Source organism: Drosophila subobscura, chromosome J (genome assembly GCF_008121235.1).
Source record: "Drosophila subobscura isolate 14011-0131.10 chromosome J, UCBerk_Dsub_1.0, whole genome shotgun sequence".
Classification (NCBI taxonomy): domain Eukaryota; kingdom Metazoa; phylum Arthropoda; class Insecta; order Diptera; family Drosophilidae; genus Drosophila; species Drosophila subobscura.
The window spans coordinates 7814063-7829500 of NC_048532.1; the positions used below are offsets into that span (position 1 = coordinate 7814063).

The 15438-nt window shown below is 46.4% G+C and overlaps 1 protein-coding gene and 1 long non-coding RNA gene across 3 annotated transcripts in view; both read right to left on the reverse strand.

Annotated features, from left to right (window-relative positions):
* LOC117894658 overlaps positions 1–15438 on the reverse strand; it is a 136590-nt gene that overhangs the window by 72450 nt on the left and 48702 nt on the right. For both annotated transcript variants that reach the window (XR_004648885.1, XR_004648886.1), the window contains exon 2: positions 237–277. This is a non-coding gene — a long non-coding RNA (uncharacterized LOC117894658). The remainder of the gene's footprint in view (positions 1–236; positions 278–15438) is intronic.
* LOC117894655 lies at positions 1744–5623 on the reverse strand. Its single transcript, XM_034801831.1, has 4 exons — positions 5315–5623; positions 4114–5254; positions 3320–4056; positions 1744–3269 (listed from the first exon to the last, which is right to left on the reverse strand). Exons 1-4 carry the CDS (start codon positions 5388–5390, stop codon positions 1843–1845), a joined length of 3381 nt encoding a protein of 1126 aa, XP_034657722.1. The 5' UTR covers positions 5391–5623; the 3' UTR covers positions 1744–1842.

A 15438-nucleotide genomic window follows, 5' to 3' on the forward strand; every position in this document is an offset into this window, starting at 1 on the left:
CACATCCCATTCCCCGCCTCATGCAACATGCAACTCTTTGTGTGAAACTAGAACACGAATGAGAACTTTTTGAAGGCCATTTAAGTGCTGCTGCTAGTGCAGGCTTTGTTTGCCCTTAGAGTGATTTTTTTGGCACAGAACGAAGCTTGAATACTCTGCAATTAAGAGGTCCCCCTGTTAATGAAGAGTTGATAGTAGGTTTGGGTGGAGTAATGCAATAGATACTTATAACTTACCATCGTTGAAACCAGTAGGGAGATGGAAGGTATCTCTGGTTCTGAAAAATTAATAGAAAAAAAAAAATATGAGAATATATTGATAGAAAAATGTCATAAATAAATGCTAAAAGAATTCTTAAAAGAATTATTACATAAATATAAATTTGTTATGGATGCAAAAATGCAATTAAAGACACAAGAAAAGTATAAATGCAAATATGGATCATAGATAATAGATAAACAGAAATGTCTGAGACAAAAAGGCTCTCAATTTAATCTATATTCGAGTTCAGAGCAGATGGAATGTCTTCCAACAAAGAGTTAGATATTGGGCAATGAACTTCCAGTTAAATTTCTATAATTTTCGCAACATAAATTAACTAAATAAACCATAAAAGAAACACTCCTCATCCCACAAGTACCATGGCAGGAGGCATGGAAAGGAAACCTCTCTCTTTAACTCTTCAGTAAAGTTATAAAGTCCCCAATAAATCCTCCATCCCCAGCCACTTAGCAAGTGTTAAAACCGTCAAGAACTGAACCTAAGGTCAAATTTTAAACCAAAAGGCATTGAACTTGTTGTTGGCTGTGTCTCGAGAGCTCTCCTTGGCTTCGTTATTTCGTTGATTTCTGTGATTTTGGTAGCTAGAGAACTTGCATAAGAAAGAACCATGCAATTAATTCCTCAAATGTTCGGGGGCCACTGCGGCGGCGGCTGCCATTGTTGTGCACAGAAACAAAACTGACAGAAAACACAGCAGCAACAGCAGCAGAAAACAGAAAACATTAAGACAGAAAACAGATATTGTATCTCATAGATTACACAACGCAATACAGAAAATGCGTTAATTAACAGAAATATATGCAGCGCCCACATGGAGCAAAGCAGAACGCCCCTTCGGGAACGAGTGTTGTCCGGGCAAGAGGGGGGCTTGGGACTGCTTGTGTTTCTTGGTTATTTATGATTTTTCGCATAAATTTACGCGAACGATCGTAAAAATGCGTGAAATACGACATTTTGAGTTGTGTGAAAGTGTAACACACCGAACCGAACAAAGATTCCAAAAGAGATCGGCTAAAATCGGTATGGATCTGTGCGGATCTGTGCTGGCAGGAGACCAAAGCTCAGCTCAGATCAACAGCAGCAGCCACACCGTTAACAATGTGTGTGCAACAGTTTGCATGATTTGTTGCTTTCAGAGCGGTGGACAGGGCTTTCAACAATCAGGCAACAATGTTGCTAATACGAATAGACTTTCAAGAGGGTGCTCAAGGAATAGGCAGAGTGTGCAAGGATGTGGGAATTCCTAGGCTGCAAAATACACTAAAATAAGAGATTGGTTCGGAATTTTGCAGAGATTTAAATTGAATGAAAAGTATGTGGAAAATGGATTCAAGGTTGTGTTATCTGTTCATTAATTTCCCCATTTTAAGCCTCATTTAGATTCACCTAAAACCCTGAGTTCCCATAGTTCAAACGTTTATCTTTCTAGGTGCACGCAATACAAATTTATACGATATATTTTAGGTTTTCTTTTTTGGGGTTTACAGTCTGGGGGGAGTGTCTTTCAAGGGACTACAAATGGTATGAAAATGTTAGTAGCCATCCTAGCAGATCCTTTCCTCAATCATCTGCCATATCCCCCACCAGGGTGGGCACCAGTGGGAGTGGCAGAGGCAGTACTGCTGGTGTTGCCACTGCCACGGCTGCCGCACTGAAGGGCAGCCCATTGTGTGTGGCCGATGCCCAGCTGCGACGCGGCAGAATCCTGCCAAAATTGAAATACTTTTGCCTTAGTTTATCCTTGATCTCGTCCTCGTTCATTATGGCACTGGCCTCGCGAAAATTGAGGAAAATGCGACCCTTTTCATCCGTCTTGATGGGCAGTATCTCCGTGCAGACATTGCGCGCCTTCAGCAGGAAACCCTCTTCATCCTCCCCATCCGCCTGCTGATCCATGGTGGAAGAGGCATCCAGCAGCTGATCGACAGCCACCGAATCCAGTCGCGAGTCCATGGAGAGGGAACGCGGTGGCTTGCCCGCTGTGCCTGTGGCTGTGGCCGGATGTTGATTCTTCTTTTTGCGCAGACAAAATGGATCCCGATCGCTGGCTTTAACATACTGAACGATGGGACGATTCACACCCCATTTGGGGCGATCGTCCATCTTGTCCTTGTCCTTGCTGTTGTGGTTCTTCTTGAGGCACTTGTCCTTGTCCTTGTCCTTGCTCTTGGCCTTGAATGTGGTCGTAGTTGTGGTAGTTGTTGTGGTTGTCGTCTCGTGATCTTTGGCTGCCTCTGCCGCTGCCGAAGCTTCCTTGGGGGACTGCGTCTGCGTCTTGGATGTCTGTGTGGTGGTTGTGGTGGACACCTCGCGCTTCAGCAGCACCTTGTAGAAGTTGTCGTGGAACAGGCACAGATCACAGTTCAGAGGCAACTCCGTTTGGGTCTCCACATCGCTGTTGAGTCTTTCAGCTGCTGCAGATTCTGTTTCCCTTGCGTCTTCTGCTCCTCCTCCTGCCAGTCGCTGGGGTAGCGGAATGAGTGCCAACTTATCGCTGGGTGCCACATCCACTTCCAGCGAGTCGGGGGAGAAGCAACCGCCACTGGCACCCGTGATAAGACCCGAACGAGCTGTCGTTAGAGTCTCCTCCTCTTCGGGCTCCTCTTCCTCCTCCTTTTCCGCCTGATAGCCATCCTCCGTGTAGATGGACGTATCCGTCCTTTGGGTCATTGTGGCCTTCGAGTATGTCTGCTCCACCACCGAAGAGGAGGCAGCCGAGGGTGGCATCTGCATGGGCATCTGCATGTGCAGCTGCTGCGGAGGTTGCATCAAGTACGTGGCAATCTGCAGATTCCCAATGGCATTCTGAAGCCCAAAAATGTCCGTTGTCACGGGCAGTGGGATCAGGGTGGCCGGCTGCATCAGCAGTGCCAGATTATCCTTTTCCTGCTCCCCGCCCGAGGGTTGCTTGATGGGTTTCGTGATGGTTCGTCGCAGATTGATGGGCGTTCCAATCAGCACTTTCTCTTCGGCAACGACAGGAGGGGTGGTGCAGCTGCTTGTGGGGGCGCTGCGGCTGCTGCTGCTACTGGTGGTGCCCCACGTGGCGTATGGGATGCCTCCTCCTCTTCCTCCTCCTCCTCCACTGACTGCACTCGCAGCAGTTCTGCCTCGTCCTGTCCCTCCTTTTGCCCCCTTTGCTGTGGCTTCTTGCGCTTCTGTTGCTTCTCCATTTGGGCTGCCACCTCTGCCTTGGCTATGGCATCCAGCATCGCCTGCTGCTTCTTCTGCTGCGCCTCCTCCCGCTCCAGCAGCTGCCGCCGCTCGTACTCCACCCGCTCCTGATCCATTTGCTTCTGCCGCCTCAGACGCTCCTCTTCGAGCTGCTCCTCCTGCCGCTGGCGCTCCAGTTCCCATTTCCTGATCATCTCCCGCTCATGGAGCTGCTTCTTGATGGCATTGTGGTACTCCGAGGCCTTCCGCCGCTTGTCCATGCGCTCGGCCAGCGTTTGTGCATCCAGTGGTGCATTCTGTCCCCTCAAATATGTGGAGGATGACTGCATCGACTGCACATCGTCCTCGCTGCCATCCTTGAGGTCGTGTATGCCACGATTCAGCCAGCCAGGCGGCGGTGGCATCATCTGCATCGTCTGCTGCTGCTGCTGCTGATTGGCCCAGCGGGCACGCTCCCGCTCTCGCTCGTGCTGTTCGTGCTGCTCGTGTATGTAGTAGTCGCCGCCGCCCTGCACCTGCACTTGGTACGTATTGGAGGTGGACACATCCCGACTGATGCTCATGTTGGAGGAGCTGGGTGGCGCCGCCATGTAGCAGCAGCTGAAGGAAAGCACAAAATCAAACTCAAATCTCTTTTATTTTGAATGTTTTACTCACCCATCGGCCAGGTAGCCATCGTTTGCCAGCGGCTCGTATCCCTGTCCTGCCACACGTCGTCGTTCCTTGATGACATATGCATTCCCCTTTGCCACCCCACCAACTCCCCCGCCAATGGGCAGCAGTGGCACTGCTGCTGCTCCTCCTCCTCCTGCTGCTGCTGCCAGTCCTCCACCCTGTATCGATCGACGTAGACGACGACCCCCAGCCACAGCCATTCCCAGGGGAATGGTTTCACGCTCCTCCACGACACTGGCACTGCCCAACCCACTAATGCTCTCAATCTGGCTGGCTCCATCGTTGAACCAAATGTCGGGCGTGTGTGTGTTGTTGTTGTTGTTGTTGCCATTGTTGTTGTTGTTCTTGGGTGGTGTATTGTCGCTCAGATACCCCGAGGTGTCCTCCTCCTGCGGCGCTGGAGCCGCTCCTGTGTGATTGTTGTTGTTTAATCGATGTGCATGTCCTGCTTGCTGGTTGCCAGGATCAATGTCATTTGGTTTGCCATTCGGCAGGTTATTGTTGTTGCCAGGTTGATTGGCCGCCTTTTCCTGATGCCTCACCCTCTGCCTGCGAATGGAAGGCAAACTGGGACTCCTCAAACGTTGCTGTTGCATATATCCTCCTGCCTGCTGCTGGTATCCCTGCTGCTGCTGCTGCCCCTGCTGCGAGTGCTGCATCCTTCCCTTGGCCGTCTGCATGGAGGTGGGTGGCATCATTTCCACATAGCGTGCCGGTGCCATTTGCATCTGTCGCGTGCTGTTGGTCATGCCCGGTGCATAGCTGCCACGCCGCGTGCGCCTGTACAGCGACTCCTCATCGTCCTCAAAGTCTGCATCGGCATCCACATCCAGATCCTCGATATAGCGCTCCAATTGATTCAGATAACCGCCCACATGGCGATACTCCTGTGCCACAGCTGGTGGTGCCTGTGCCTGTCGCAGGATCAATTGCATATCCTGCTGCTGCGAGGGCTGTGGTGCTGGCAATCGTCGCCTCGACTGACTGGATGTCTGATTGGAGGTCGATGTCTGACTGAGATCCAAGTTCGAGTAGTAAGTGCGTATCGAAGTGCGTTCAATCTTGTGGTGCGACGTGTGCTGCTGATGATGATGGTACATCTCATCCATGCGTGCAATTTCCTCTAAGAAAGGAGCAAGAATTAACACAAGGATTTAGATACAAGGCAGTTCCCCTCGCTCACCTCTCTCCTTGGCCCATTGCTGCTTCTTCAAGTCCAACAACCTATGCGTTTGCCTCGCTTCCGGACCCGTAATCATGTCTCTTACCCTCTCTCTGCAGCCACGCTCTCTCTTGGCTTTTGCTGAGTTCACTTCATGGTTCAGAGGTCAGCTCTTACTTTGGGCAACCAACCACTGCAAGGCTACTGCTCGACACTCACTGAAATTCCTTTGCGGCCACACAATTTTTCGGCTTTTTGTTTTGCATTGGAATGCCGCTCATTGGCCCGTTGTCCTGGCAACCCGATAGCCACCCAAACAAAGTCCTTGCACTCCTTATCTCGCTCTCTCTCTCTCTCTCTGTCAGTGGGTTAGCACTGCAGTTGGGTGGCAACTTTGTTGTTTAACCATCGCGTGTTGCTTGTCTATTCTCAAAGTAAATTAAAAGAACATCCAAATAAAACAAGGAAGAAGTCTCCTTGTTTGGGGCTACAGACACACAGTACAACAACCCGTTTATCGATTTGTTGCCACACGCATGCCTCCAATTATCGCTCATCAAGTGGGGGAGGGAGTGTGAGAGGCAGAGAGTGCGGGGGCAATTGTGTGTTTGTGTGTGCAACAAGTTTACGCTCCCGGCCATTGCGTAGGTGTTAAAATGTGGCACTTGGAACGTCCTTCATTCATTCCTTACCTTTCCTTTCTTTTGCAGGCACAAAATATGTTTCCCATGGTCAAGAAATGGCCAACAGAGAGCCAGCTATCTCATACCTTCTCATGGCTCTCATAACCCATTTTCCAAGCCACCAAAAACATACAGAAAGCAGAGCCCAAAGTCTGCTCTGGCCTGGCCTGGCCTGGTCTGGCTGCTCTGCTGGGTTCGGTTTTTATACGCGTGGGCGTTGAAATCACTGCCAGTCAAAAGGTCATGTTATGATCTTGAGCGAACTATGTGTCCAAGTTGGGGGAGCAACAGATGAAGAAGTAGAGATGGCGATGGAGAGGCAAAGATGGCAACGAGAGAGAGAGAGAGAGAGAGCATGGGAGACCCAAGACCCAAGACCCCAAAGCCCCAGAGTCACACAAGAAAAAAGGAGCAGCAGAGCTCTGGCTGTGGCTCTGACTCTGGCCCCACATGGCAATCAAATAGAAATCCCACTTGATATCCAAAAGTGCATTTATAAGAGACATTATAATGAGTTTTTATAAAACTTAAAACAGGGTCGGTCGGTCGGTCGGTCGGTCGCCTTCTGCTGCAGCCTTAGGGCGTCACTTAACTAGACTTCTGCCCCTGCCCCAGCCCCAACTCTTTGCCGCAACCTTCGCTCCAGTTGGAGAGTGCTGGTTGGAGGATGAGATCAAGTTCATAATTGCTTATGCAGCTAGGTCAAGAGCTGGACCCACATCTACCCAAAAACAGAAACGAGAGACACATGTCACCACCACCAGCACATGAAGCATGAAGCAATCAACGGTGTCCCATGAGGCACCCAAGAGATCGAAGCTGCTTGATTTTCCCCCAAAAGAAAGTGATCATGGGAGATGATCCCATGTCCAATGACCATTTAGGCAGCAATTTTCATTCATCTTCTCAGAAGATTTTCACTTGTCCGCAATCAATTGAACGATCATCGATCCAGCAGACGGCTGGCTGTCTCACTCTCTCGGCTGGCTGGCTTCTTGGATCGCTCTATTCAAACGATCGATGTATCATTTAGTGTACGGATAACCTCAATACACCACCTACCAATAAACAAACAAGCCAAAATGCCTAATAATTGTAATTTTCCATATTTTTGTCGACTATACGATCCGAGACGAAACGATGAACCCAAACACGATCGTACCCCAAAGCCAAAAGGAGCCGTTTAAATGGCAGACACACAGAAACCAAGAGGCAGAGATGGTTGCAGAGGTATGGCAAAAGATATAGCCATACATATTGATCAAAATTGATGATGTTGACACGAACTTTGAACGACTCTGAATGGATCGGTTCGTTCGTTGGGTTCGCTCTGATCTCTCAAGGGTTTCTTTTGGTCTTTTGGTCGTTTGGTCTTTGTTTTTGCTGCTCAGAGCGATTTTCGATAAGTGATTCGCGTCGGGGCAACTCGTGGAGCCAACGACTTGAAGTATCTTCAAGTGAGAGTATCGCTGAAAACCAAAACCACTCCAATTGGATGCCAGCAATCCAAGCGATTGAAGCTAATTTTCCAGCCAACAGCTTGAAGAATTTAATTGTTATGGGGGGGCACCTCTCGAAGATCTTCCACGTACGTACCATTTACCATAGAATTGTTCGAGAATTATTTGTTGTGCACTTTCGATTCCGTAAACCCAGACCCAGAGACCTGGCTGGCTCTGGCATCGTCGTTGCTGTTGTTGTCATTGTGCCCAAAAATGGTCACTCAAACAAGACACCAAAACGCAGACAGAGACTAGCGCCAACGAACAAACTGTCAGGTGTTTGGATGTGCCACAAAAGCCATCTCCCTGCCGACTCTAACTCCTCTCTGACTGTTGGTTGCATGTGTGGCAGAGCCACGCGAGTCGTTGCATCCAAAGAGCTTGGTGCCTTGGGTGTGTGTGGGGTATGATAACTTTGTGATTACTTTTGTAATGGCACGGAGACGGAGAGAATAAATGTTCTACGATAAAAACGAATAAACATAAACAAATGGTAAAGAAAGTTTTCTAAATGTGGGAACTCAATTAGCAAATATCATAAATGGGTTTATATTTTACAGGATTCATATAGATATGATGTAAAATATGATTAAAATTGGTTAAAAGGAAGAATTTTGCACTCAGAAATAAAAGATTTCTGCTACTTTTTCTGTTATTTAGTGCCCCAAGTTTTCCTACAAATGCTACAAATATTCATCCCACAGGGTAAGGGTATTCGTTACCCTCTGCTTTACATTCTACCACAAAATCACACTTGTGTGCTGGCTGCTCTTGTAATTGTTGCCACTCGTCGCTGGTCTGTTAGTTGGTACTTGGCTATTTTAGTGTTTTGTTGCTGAGTTTGATGTTGTTGTCCTCGAAAGCTGACAACATGTTACACTTTGGTCACTATAATGAGCCGTAATTAGTGACCAGACACCGATCCACCGATCAACTCCAGCATTTGAGCAATGCAATACGACCGGACGGACGGACGGACGGAGACGAACGGACAATTGGACAATGATCGTCTGCGTGTGAAAAGTTGCGCGCTTTTTGGATAATTGCAACAAAACTGCGGGGATACCGCAACGCAGCGCCAGAGACACTGCGCGCGCCTCTCTTTGATTCGACGAAGACTGACTATGGAGGATGGAGCTGGAGTTGGTGTTGGTGTCGGAGGGGCCACATGTGTCAACGTCATCGTTGGCGGCGGTAATTGTCAGACTAAATGAAAGGAAAACTGATTACATTTGACAAGTTCAACATTATATCTGTCTGTCTGTCTGTCTGTTCGTGTGTCTTTCTGTCTGTCTCTATGGCATAGGGACAGGGACAGACGTGACATTAAAGACCGAGAGTGAAAGCCTCAAAGATTTTACCTTTTTGGTTCGTTTTAGCACAAAAATCTCCAAGGCAATTTCCCACCAGGCGAAAAAATCGGAAAATGTCCACTGATTGCCGTAGCTTGTTGCAACATGCTTGTGCCCGCTTGGCAGTAAAAGGCCCGTCCCCGACCCCGGCCCCGTCTTTAGCTGCAGCTTTTCGGCTAACGGTTAATACAGTCCATCATTATCAGAAATGCGTTTGCACAGAGAGCTCCCAGCACCAGAGCCAGATCTCCTCTCCTGGCTCTAAGGTCACTTTAGAGACCAACCAAAAATTGTTGCCTACAAAAATCTCAAAAAAAACAAAACAACAACAAACACAAAACAGCAAAGAAATTCTCACAAGGCGCTGGCTACACGGTGAGAAAATAAGGTAAGGATAGTTATTTCTACAGTGCAGAAAATTTAAATAATTAATTAATGAAAGTTAAGGGCAAAAAAATGGGCAAACTTTTGGCAAATTAGTTCATAAATTGAATAAAATAATTTTTCTATTAAAAGATGCTATAAAAGAGCTCTAAAAGCAGCATTCCCTTGAAAAGTTATTGCTCAAATATACTTAGAAATATTCCTGCAACTTGGCATGATCCTCCCGGGTCTTATGTTTCTCCCAGTGCACATCTCAGTGGCTGGTTCTTGGCTAGGAGAAGAGCGCCTGACTACATGAAACAGGTGTGGCACGTCGCAGCAGCAGAAGAAGAAAAAAACTCCCGACGAGGAGGAGTGGAAGAGTCTGCCTCTGATGCTGCTGACTGGACCAAGACTCTGGTTATGTGTGTGTGTGTGTGTTGGCCAGGTTAGAGCCTCTCTGAGAGGTTGGCGACGCTTTTACCGCACGTTCGTTATTTTTGAGGTCACAATATGCTATGTGCTGCTGCTGGCCTGATCATTGCTGGAAATCTGTGCGCAGAAAAGAGCCCCTCGGACGCGTCCGCGAACGCAGACTGGAGCTGGGGCTGGGGCTGGGGCTGGGACTGGGGCTGGTACTGTGTTTGTTTGTCGCCTCTAATGAAACACGCGACATGGCCAGAGCCAGAGCCAGAGCCAGAGCCAGAGCCATGGCAGAGCGGAGCGGAGACTCGTATGGGAGGTTCAACTTTGACCTGGGTCAGAGAGCAAGCTGTGGCTTGAAATTAAAAAAGATAACTCAGATGCGAAAACAATTGATAGTCACAGATATTGAGCTTTGACAGCAGCATACACAAGAAAATACGATAGACAAAGTCAGATAATACGCCAGAGTACATATTTTTATTTTCCAGCCAAGTCAATTAAGGTGCGAGTTTTCATAGCGAAGGAGAGGAGCAGAGATCTCAGATCCTCCTCAGATATCTCCAGAGTCCAGTTGTGTTATTTGGGTGTCCAGTTTAACGAACTGTCTTTGAACTGAGTCTGCTGCTCCCCTGTTTTGCTGCTCTGCCCTCTGTTTCCTCTGGAGCATGATTGATGGATGGCCCGAGGGCATTGTGCATGGCTTTTTGAGCTAATTTATAACAACAATCGGGCGATTTGTATGCCGCCTGTCAATATGGAATCAAAAAAATGTATAAAAATCTTGAGCGATCCTTTTGTGTGTCTGTCGAAAGATCAAAAAATCGGTTTGATTGCACTCGGCCGGGAGAAAGAGAGAGTGTGATGAGTGAGTCGGAAATCGTTGAATGCGATGAGTAATGGATGGAAAAGTGGAGGAAGAGCACGACATGAGCAGCAGGAGGAGGAGTATTACCCGAAAACTCAAGCTGTGCAAAACACAAAAAGGAAGAGACGGCAGGCCCAGAGCCAGAGCCAGAGCCGAAGCCAACGACACTTTACACCTCCGATGATCCGTCATAACTTTTAACACATGATATAATTTTGCATGGATTGTCGGGCTATGGGCTCTTGATTGATGAGTGTCTCTCCCCCTGTACTCCAGGCATCCCATGCAGCCATTGAAAGGCTCTCCCCCTGATCTTGAAATTAGTACAGCAAACTCAACGCAACTGTCAATGATTTGTAATTGGATTTTCAATCAAACAAAACTCCTTTCGAATGGCCTCAACAAACAGCAACAAATGCAACCAGAAAAGGTTTGCTACCCTGGACATGAGCGAAGGTTTGTGAGGTGTATATTATGTGCGGAGTTTTGTACTGGAGATACTCCATTTTTTGCAGTATCTCTCAGTCCCACTTTATGGTACGATTATCTGCATTTAATTCTTCATTTAATAATTTCTAAATATTTACCAATAAATATTTAACGCTCCCTCTGCGAAATCCTATCTACGGCTATAACTTTACTGCTCATATTCTTTAGTGTTCTAATTTTCATTGGCTTGTTCTACAGGGTATCCCCTTGGCAGACTCTAGCCTGTCTCTCCCTATCTCTATCTAACAAATCTCACTCCAAAATTTCGATTTGTTTTACAAGCAATTCGTGAGGGGCAACAAAACACTTTCAATAACAACAACACGAGTAGAGGAGAGGATAGGAAAAGCGAAAAACAACCGAAATAAAATATAATTCGTTAGCGCTGGCGCAGGGGCCACGGCAGACAGCAGACAGATGCACCACAATGATAAGAGAGACTTTAATTGATTAGGTTTTTGTTTTTCCGTTGATTATTGAAACCATTTCTCGCTGCTTTCAATTCCCACGCCACGCAAGTCATCATCTCATCGGATCTCATCCGCATCTCATCCGCATCTCGGGGAGATCATCTCTCGGGAGCGACCACGAAAGAAAGAAAAAGTCTGTGATTTATTATGCACAAACAGGGAAAATATATCAACGATTTTTGATTTTTGATTTTGATTTGGGTAGTGGCATGAGGAGATTTTTTGTGGGTCAGCGGAATGCGGAAATTTTTGTTGATGTTACGATACGCAGGTGTTAGGGGTCTGCCACCGCCCCAGCGGAGCGGATCGAAGAGATATATGATCCATGAGCGATGGAAATAAATTCATGGCATGACCTCAGACATCAAACTTCGACACTCGAAGAAACTCATCACGATGGAGCTCATTAACAAGAAGCTCGACTCGACTTGACTCTCAAAGCTGCTGCCACTTGGCTGTGCTTTGTGGTTTATTTTATGAATAATCCCTCAAGTTTATTAATCAACGAAAAATTGTCTGGTGTTTTGTGTGAGTTTGTTTGATTGCAAATAGACGATGATGCTATTATAATGATCGCACTATTAGGGATTACTAGATGAGAACAACAGCTGGACGGAACGGCGCAGAACCGAATGAAACGAAACGAAACGGAACCAAAACCTTGGGAGGCAGACCCAGACCCAGACCCACAGCGTTGTTTCCTGTACTCCTTTTTTTTGCCCCTCTAGACTACTAAATGACGATGACAGCCTAATTTCAGGGCAATTAAGAGCCAAGGGAGAGCCAAGGGGATGGCTGATCATCGGTAGCCTAATGACTGTATCAATAAACCGAAAGGAATCCATCTACAACTAACAATTTACGATTATCTTCATGTTTGACCCTTCAAAATGAGCATGAAATTGCCGTATCTATCCCTCTGACCAACCATATGTTTCATGTTTTCTCTTGCAGCAGAAATTTCCCAAACCTAAATGGAGAACTTCCTTTAATCGCTGGGACACAGGAAGTTTCCGCAGGCCCCGTGTAACTCTGGTAAATTTGTTTGACATGTGACACGACTTAGGGTTAAGGATATGCAGACAGCGACAGCAGAGCATGAAAAGAGAGAGATAATAATGCATATTTAAATAAGCCTTTTGTTGGCTTTTTCCAGCACACTCGCCGCACACTCGTATTTTCCAAATCCAACGACTTTGCTAAGTACACACGCACAGGGGCTTAAGGATAAACTCAATCTCTCTCTCTTTCCCCATGAATGTGTACGTACTCGTGGTATGTGTGGTGTGGTGTGGTTCCAGGTCCATTTCCCTATTCCTAATTACATGCGTGAGCGCTCTAAATGTGCAAAATGTTTAAGGGCAAATATTATTGCTTATTTAGGGCCCGATCCCTCTGGACAATTGTTGTTATTTTCTATGATTTTTCGTATTATTTTTTCAACAATTTCTCTATGCGTTTGGTTTTTTAATCTGCGACACACGCTCTTGCCATCATACGAGTTCGACAGAGTCCTGGTACCGCTTTGCGGCTTAGTCAGGTTTTTGTCTCTTCTTTCGTTCTTTTTCTTCCATTCCATTTTGTGGGCCACACCCTTCAATCGTTCAATCGTTCAATAAATTTTAATACTCCAGTGTTGACGGCTGAGGGCGCTGCAACATCTGGAGTTCGGCGACGAGGCCCCTGGCTATGTGTGCGGTCAGGACAGCTAATTGAGTGATCAAGCGTGAGGGTCAACAGTTAGAACAGATCAGGACTCCAGCGTGGACTCCGAAAGGGAAGCACACACACACAGGCCAGAAACGGCAGCAGTTAAAATGTATCTTAATTACAGGTTTACGTTTCGGGAAAAACTAACAAATTTTGACAGCAACAAGATTTAGTTGGTTACCAAATATGGAGTTGGCATGGCATATGGCGAATGGTATTTAAAGAATTTTATGGTAAAAGGTAGGGGAATGCTCTGTTGAGGATGAAGATGATCAAGATAAGGCAGCAAATTCTCAACCTGTTCTCGAATTATTATTTTTGTAATGAGAAAAATGTTGAGGAACCTTTTGAAGAGCTGTACTGTAGACCATGCGTAAAAAAAGGATGCGTAGAAATAAAATAATAAAATATCTCGCCCTCAACCCCTTAAAAAATCCAAATTTCTGAGTCAGCCCCAATTTCGGTTTTTCTAGAAACGTAAGGAATTATTATCTCTAATACCAAACGATAGAAATTAGATCATTCGTACCGCAAAAGGCAAACAGCCAATTTACCATGAGTTATTTCATTGCCTAACGCACGCCCTCAACCTCTGTCACAGAGTAGCTTAGCGGCAAAAGGTGAATTGGTATTTCGTAATATTTTTTGTGAAATTCAGTTACAAAAATTATGAAAATTAAACCCTAATATGCACGTGCTCAAATATATTTAATGACATTCAACAATTAGCCGCACAGGCGTTCGATTGAGCGTTTATTTTGCAATTATTATTGATATAATATACCCATATTGATGGTGATTTTTCATTTTATTTTGTATTTTGGTATTTTTCCATCTATTAGACAAGCAATCGACACACCCAAAGTGCATCAATCGCCATCTTTTCAGCTCAAACGGAGACAACAACCGACGACGGTGACGGAGACGACGACGTGGACTGTCATTAACAACGTTTAGCGTTTAATTTTTTTTCTTTTTTAGCACAATTTGCATTAACAATGCACACAGCGAGAGAGAGAAAGAGAGGGACAGACTCGAATTGGTATTCGTACTCGATAAACAATATCAAAATGGAAAGCCTTCAAAATGTGCGGAGTTTTGTGCCCCATACAAAAATGGAGCTGCTGATTGCCACACACACCCAAACACACACAAACACACTGGGGCATTGGATGAGCTGCATCACGATCTGTGGCAGCTATGGCTATGGCTACGGTGGCAGTGTGTACGAGTTATTCTAGAAGAAAAAATCTTATTAAAATTTTATTGCAACAAAATGGAAAACAGAAAAGCAGCAACAACAACAACAGCAAACTGATGCCTCGAACGGACTCTGAGCTGAGGCTTCAGCTAAAAGCGGAATTCGTGCGCATCAAACAGCTTCAGTTGAGGTTTTGTATATCTTTTGTCTGTCCGTCTATCTGTCTGTCTGTTAGCGGAGGAACACCTGCTTCGATATGAAGTTGAAGCTCAGTCCGGGCTGCGACTGCAACTCTGATGACGTCCAGCAGCAGCCGCACAGCTGTGTGTGATGCATCTCAGAGTTTTGGAACCAGCTACGACTTCAACGACCTTCTTACCGCCCCGTCCAAACAGAAACCGCCCCATTCGGCTATGGCTATGGCAACGGGTGTGTTGCATCCACAAAACTTGGCTCGACCTTAGTCATTTGTCAGCTCCATCTAGCAAGTGGCAGGCAAGCAGCCAGCAACCAGCAGCAGCAGCATCAGCAGCAGCATCAGCAGCAGCAAACCTGGGAAACTGCCTTTGACTTTGGCACTTTCTTAACCGACATTGTCTTTAGTTTTGTGTCGTCTCGTAACTAAATATCATTGGGTCAAGTTCAGCCTCTAAGCCGCACAGCCTCACCGCCTCACAGCCTCTTGGCCAAAAGGAGAAACAATCTATCTATTAAATTGGATTCCAGCTGAAGGAAAATTGAAAACATATTTTATACGTTGCGCGGGGCCCGTGTGCATTTGATTTATACATTTTCATAATTTTATTGTCGGCACGCAGTGGAGCCGCCTTTTCCAGCACCCGGGGAAGAGCCACTACTGCCTGAAGTTCATCTGTGGGTCTTTGTGTCATGGTTCCAGAGAGAGAGACTCCTAAATGATTCATTTCAAAATTTGATTTGCTATGGCAGTAAAAGAATGTGAGGGAGTGCAGGTGCACTCCATCGCCCCACTTTGAAGTTCCAGGGTCCTACTTCTGGGTACCTGGACTGTGCTTTTTTTATAGCCCAGGCGGAACGGCTGCTACTTTCTCACATAACCGTGTTG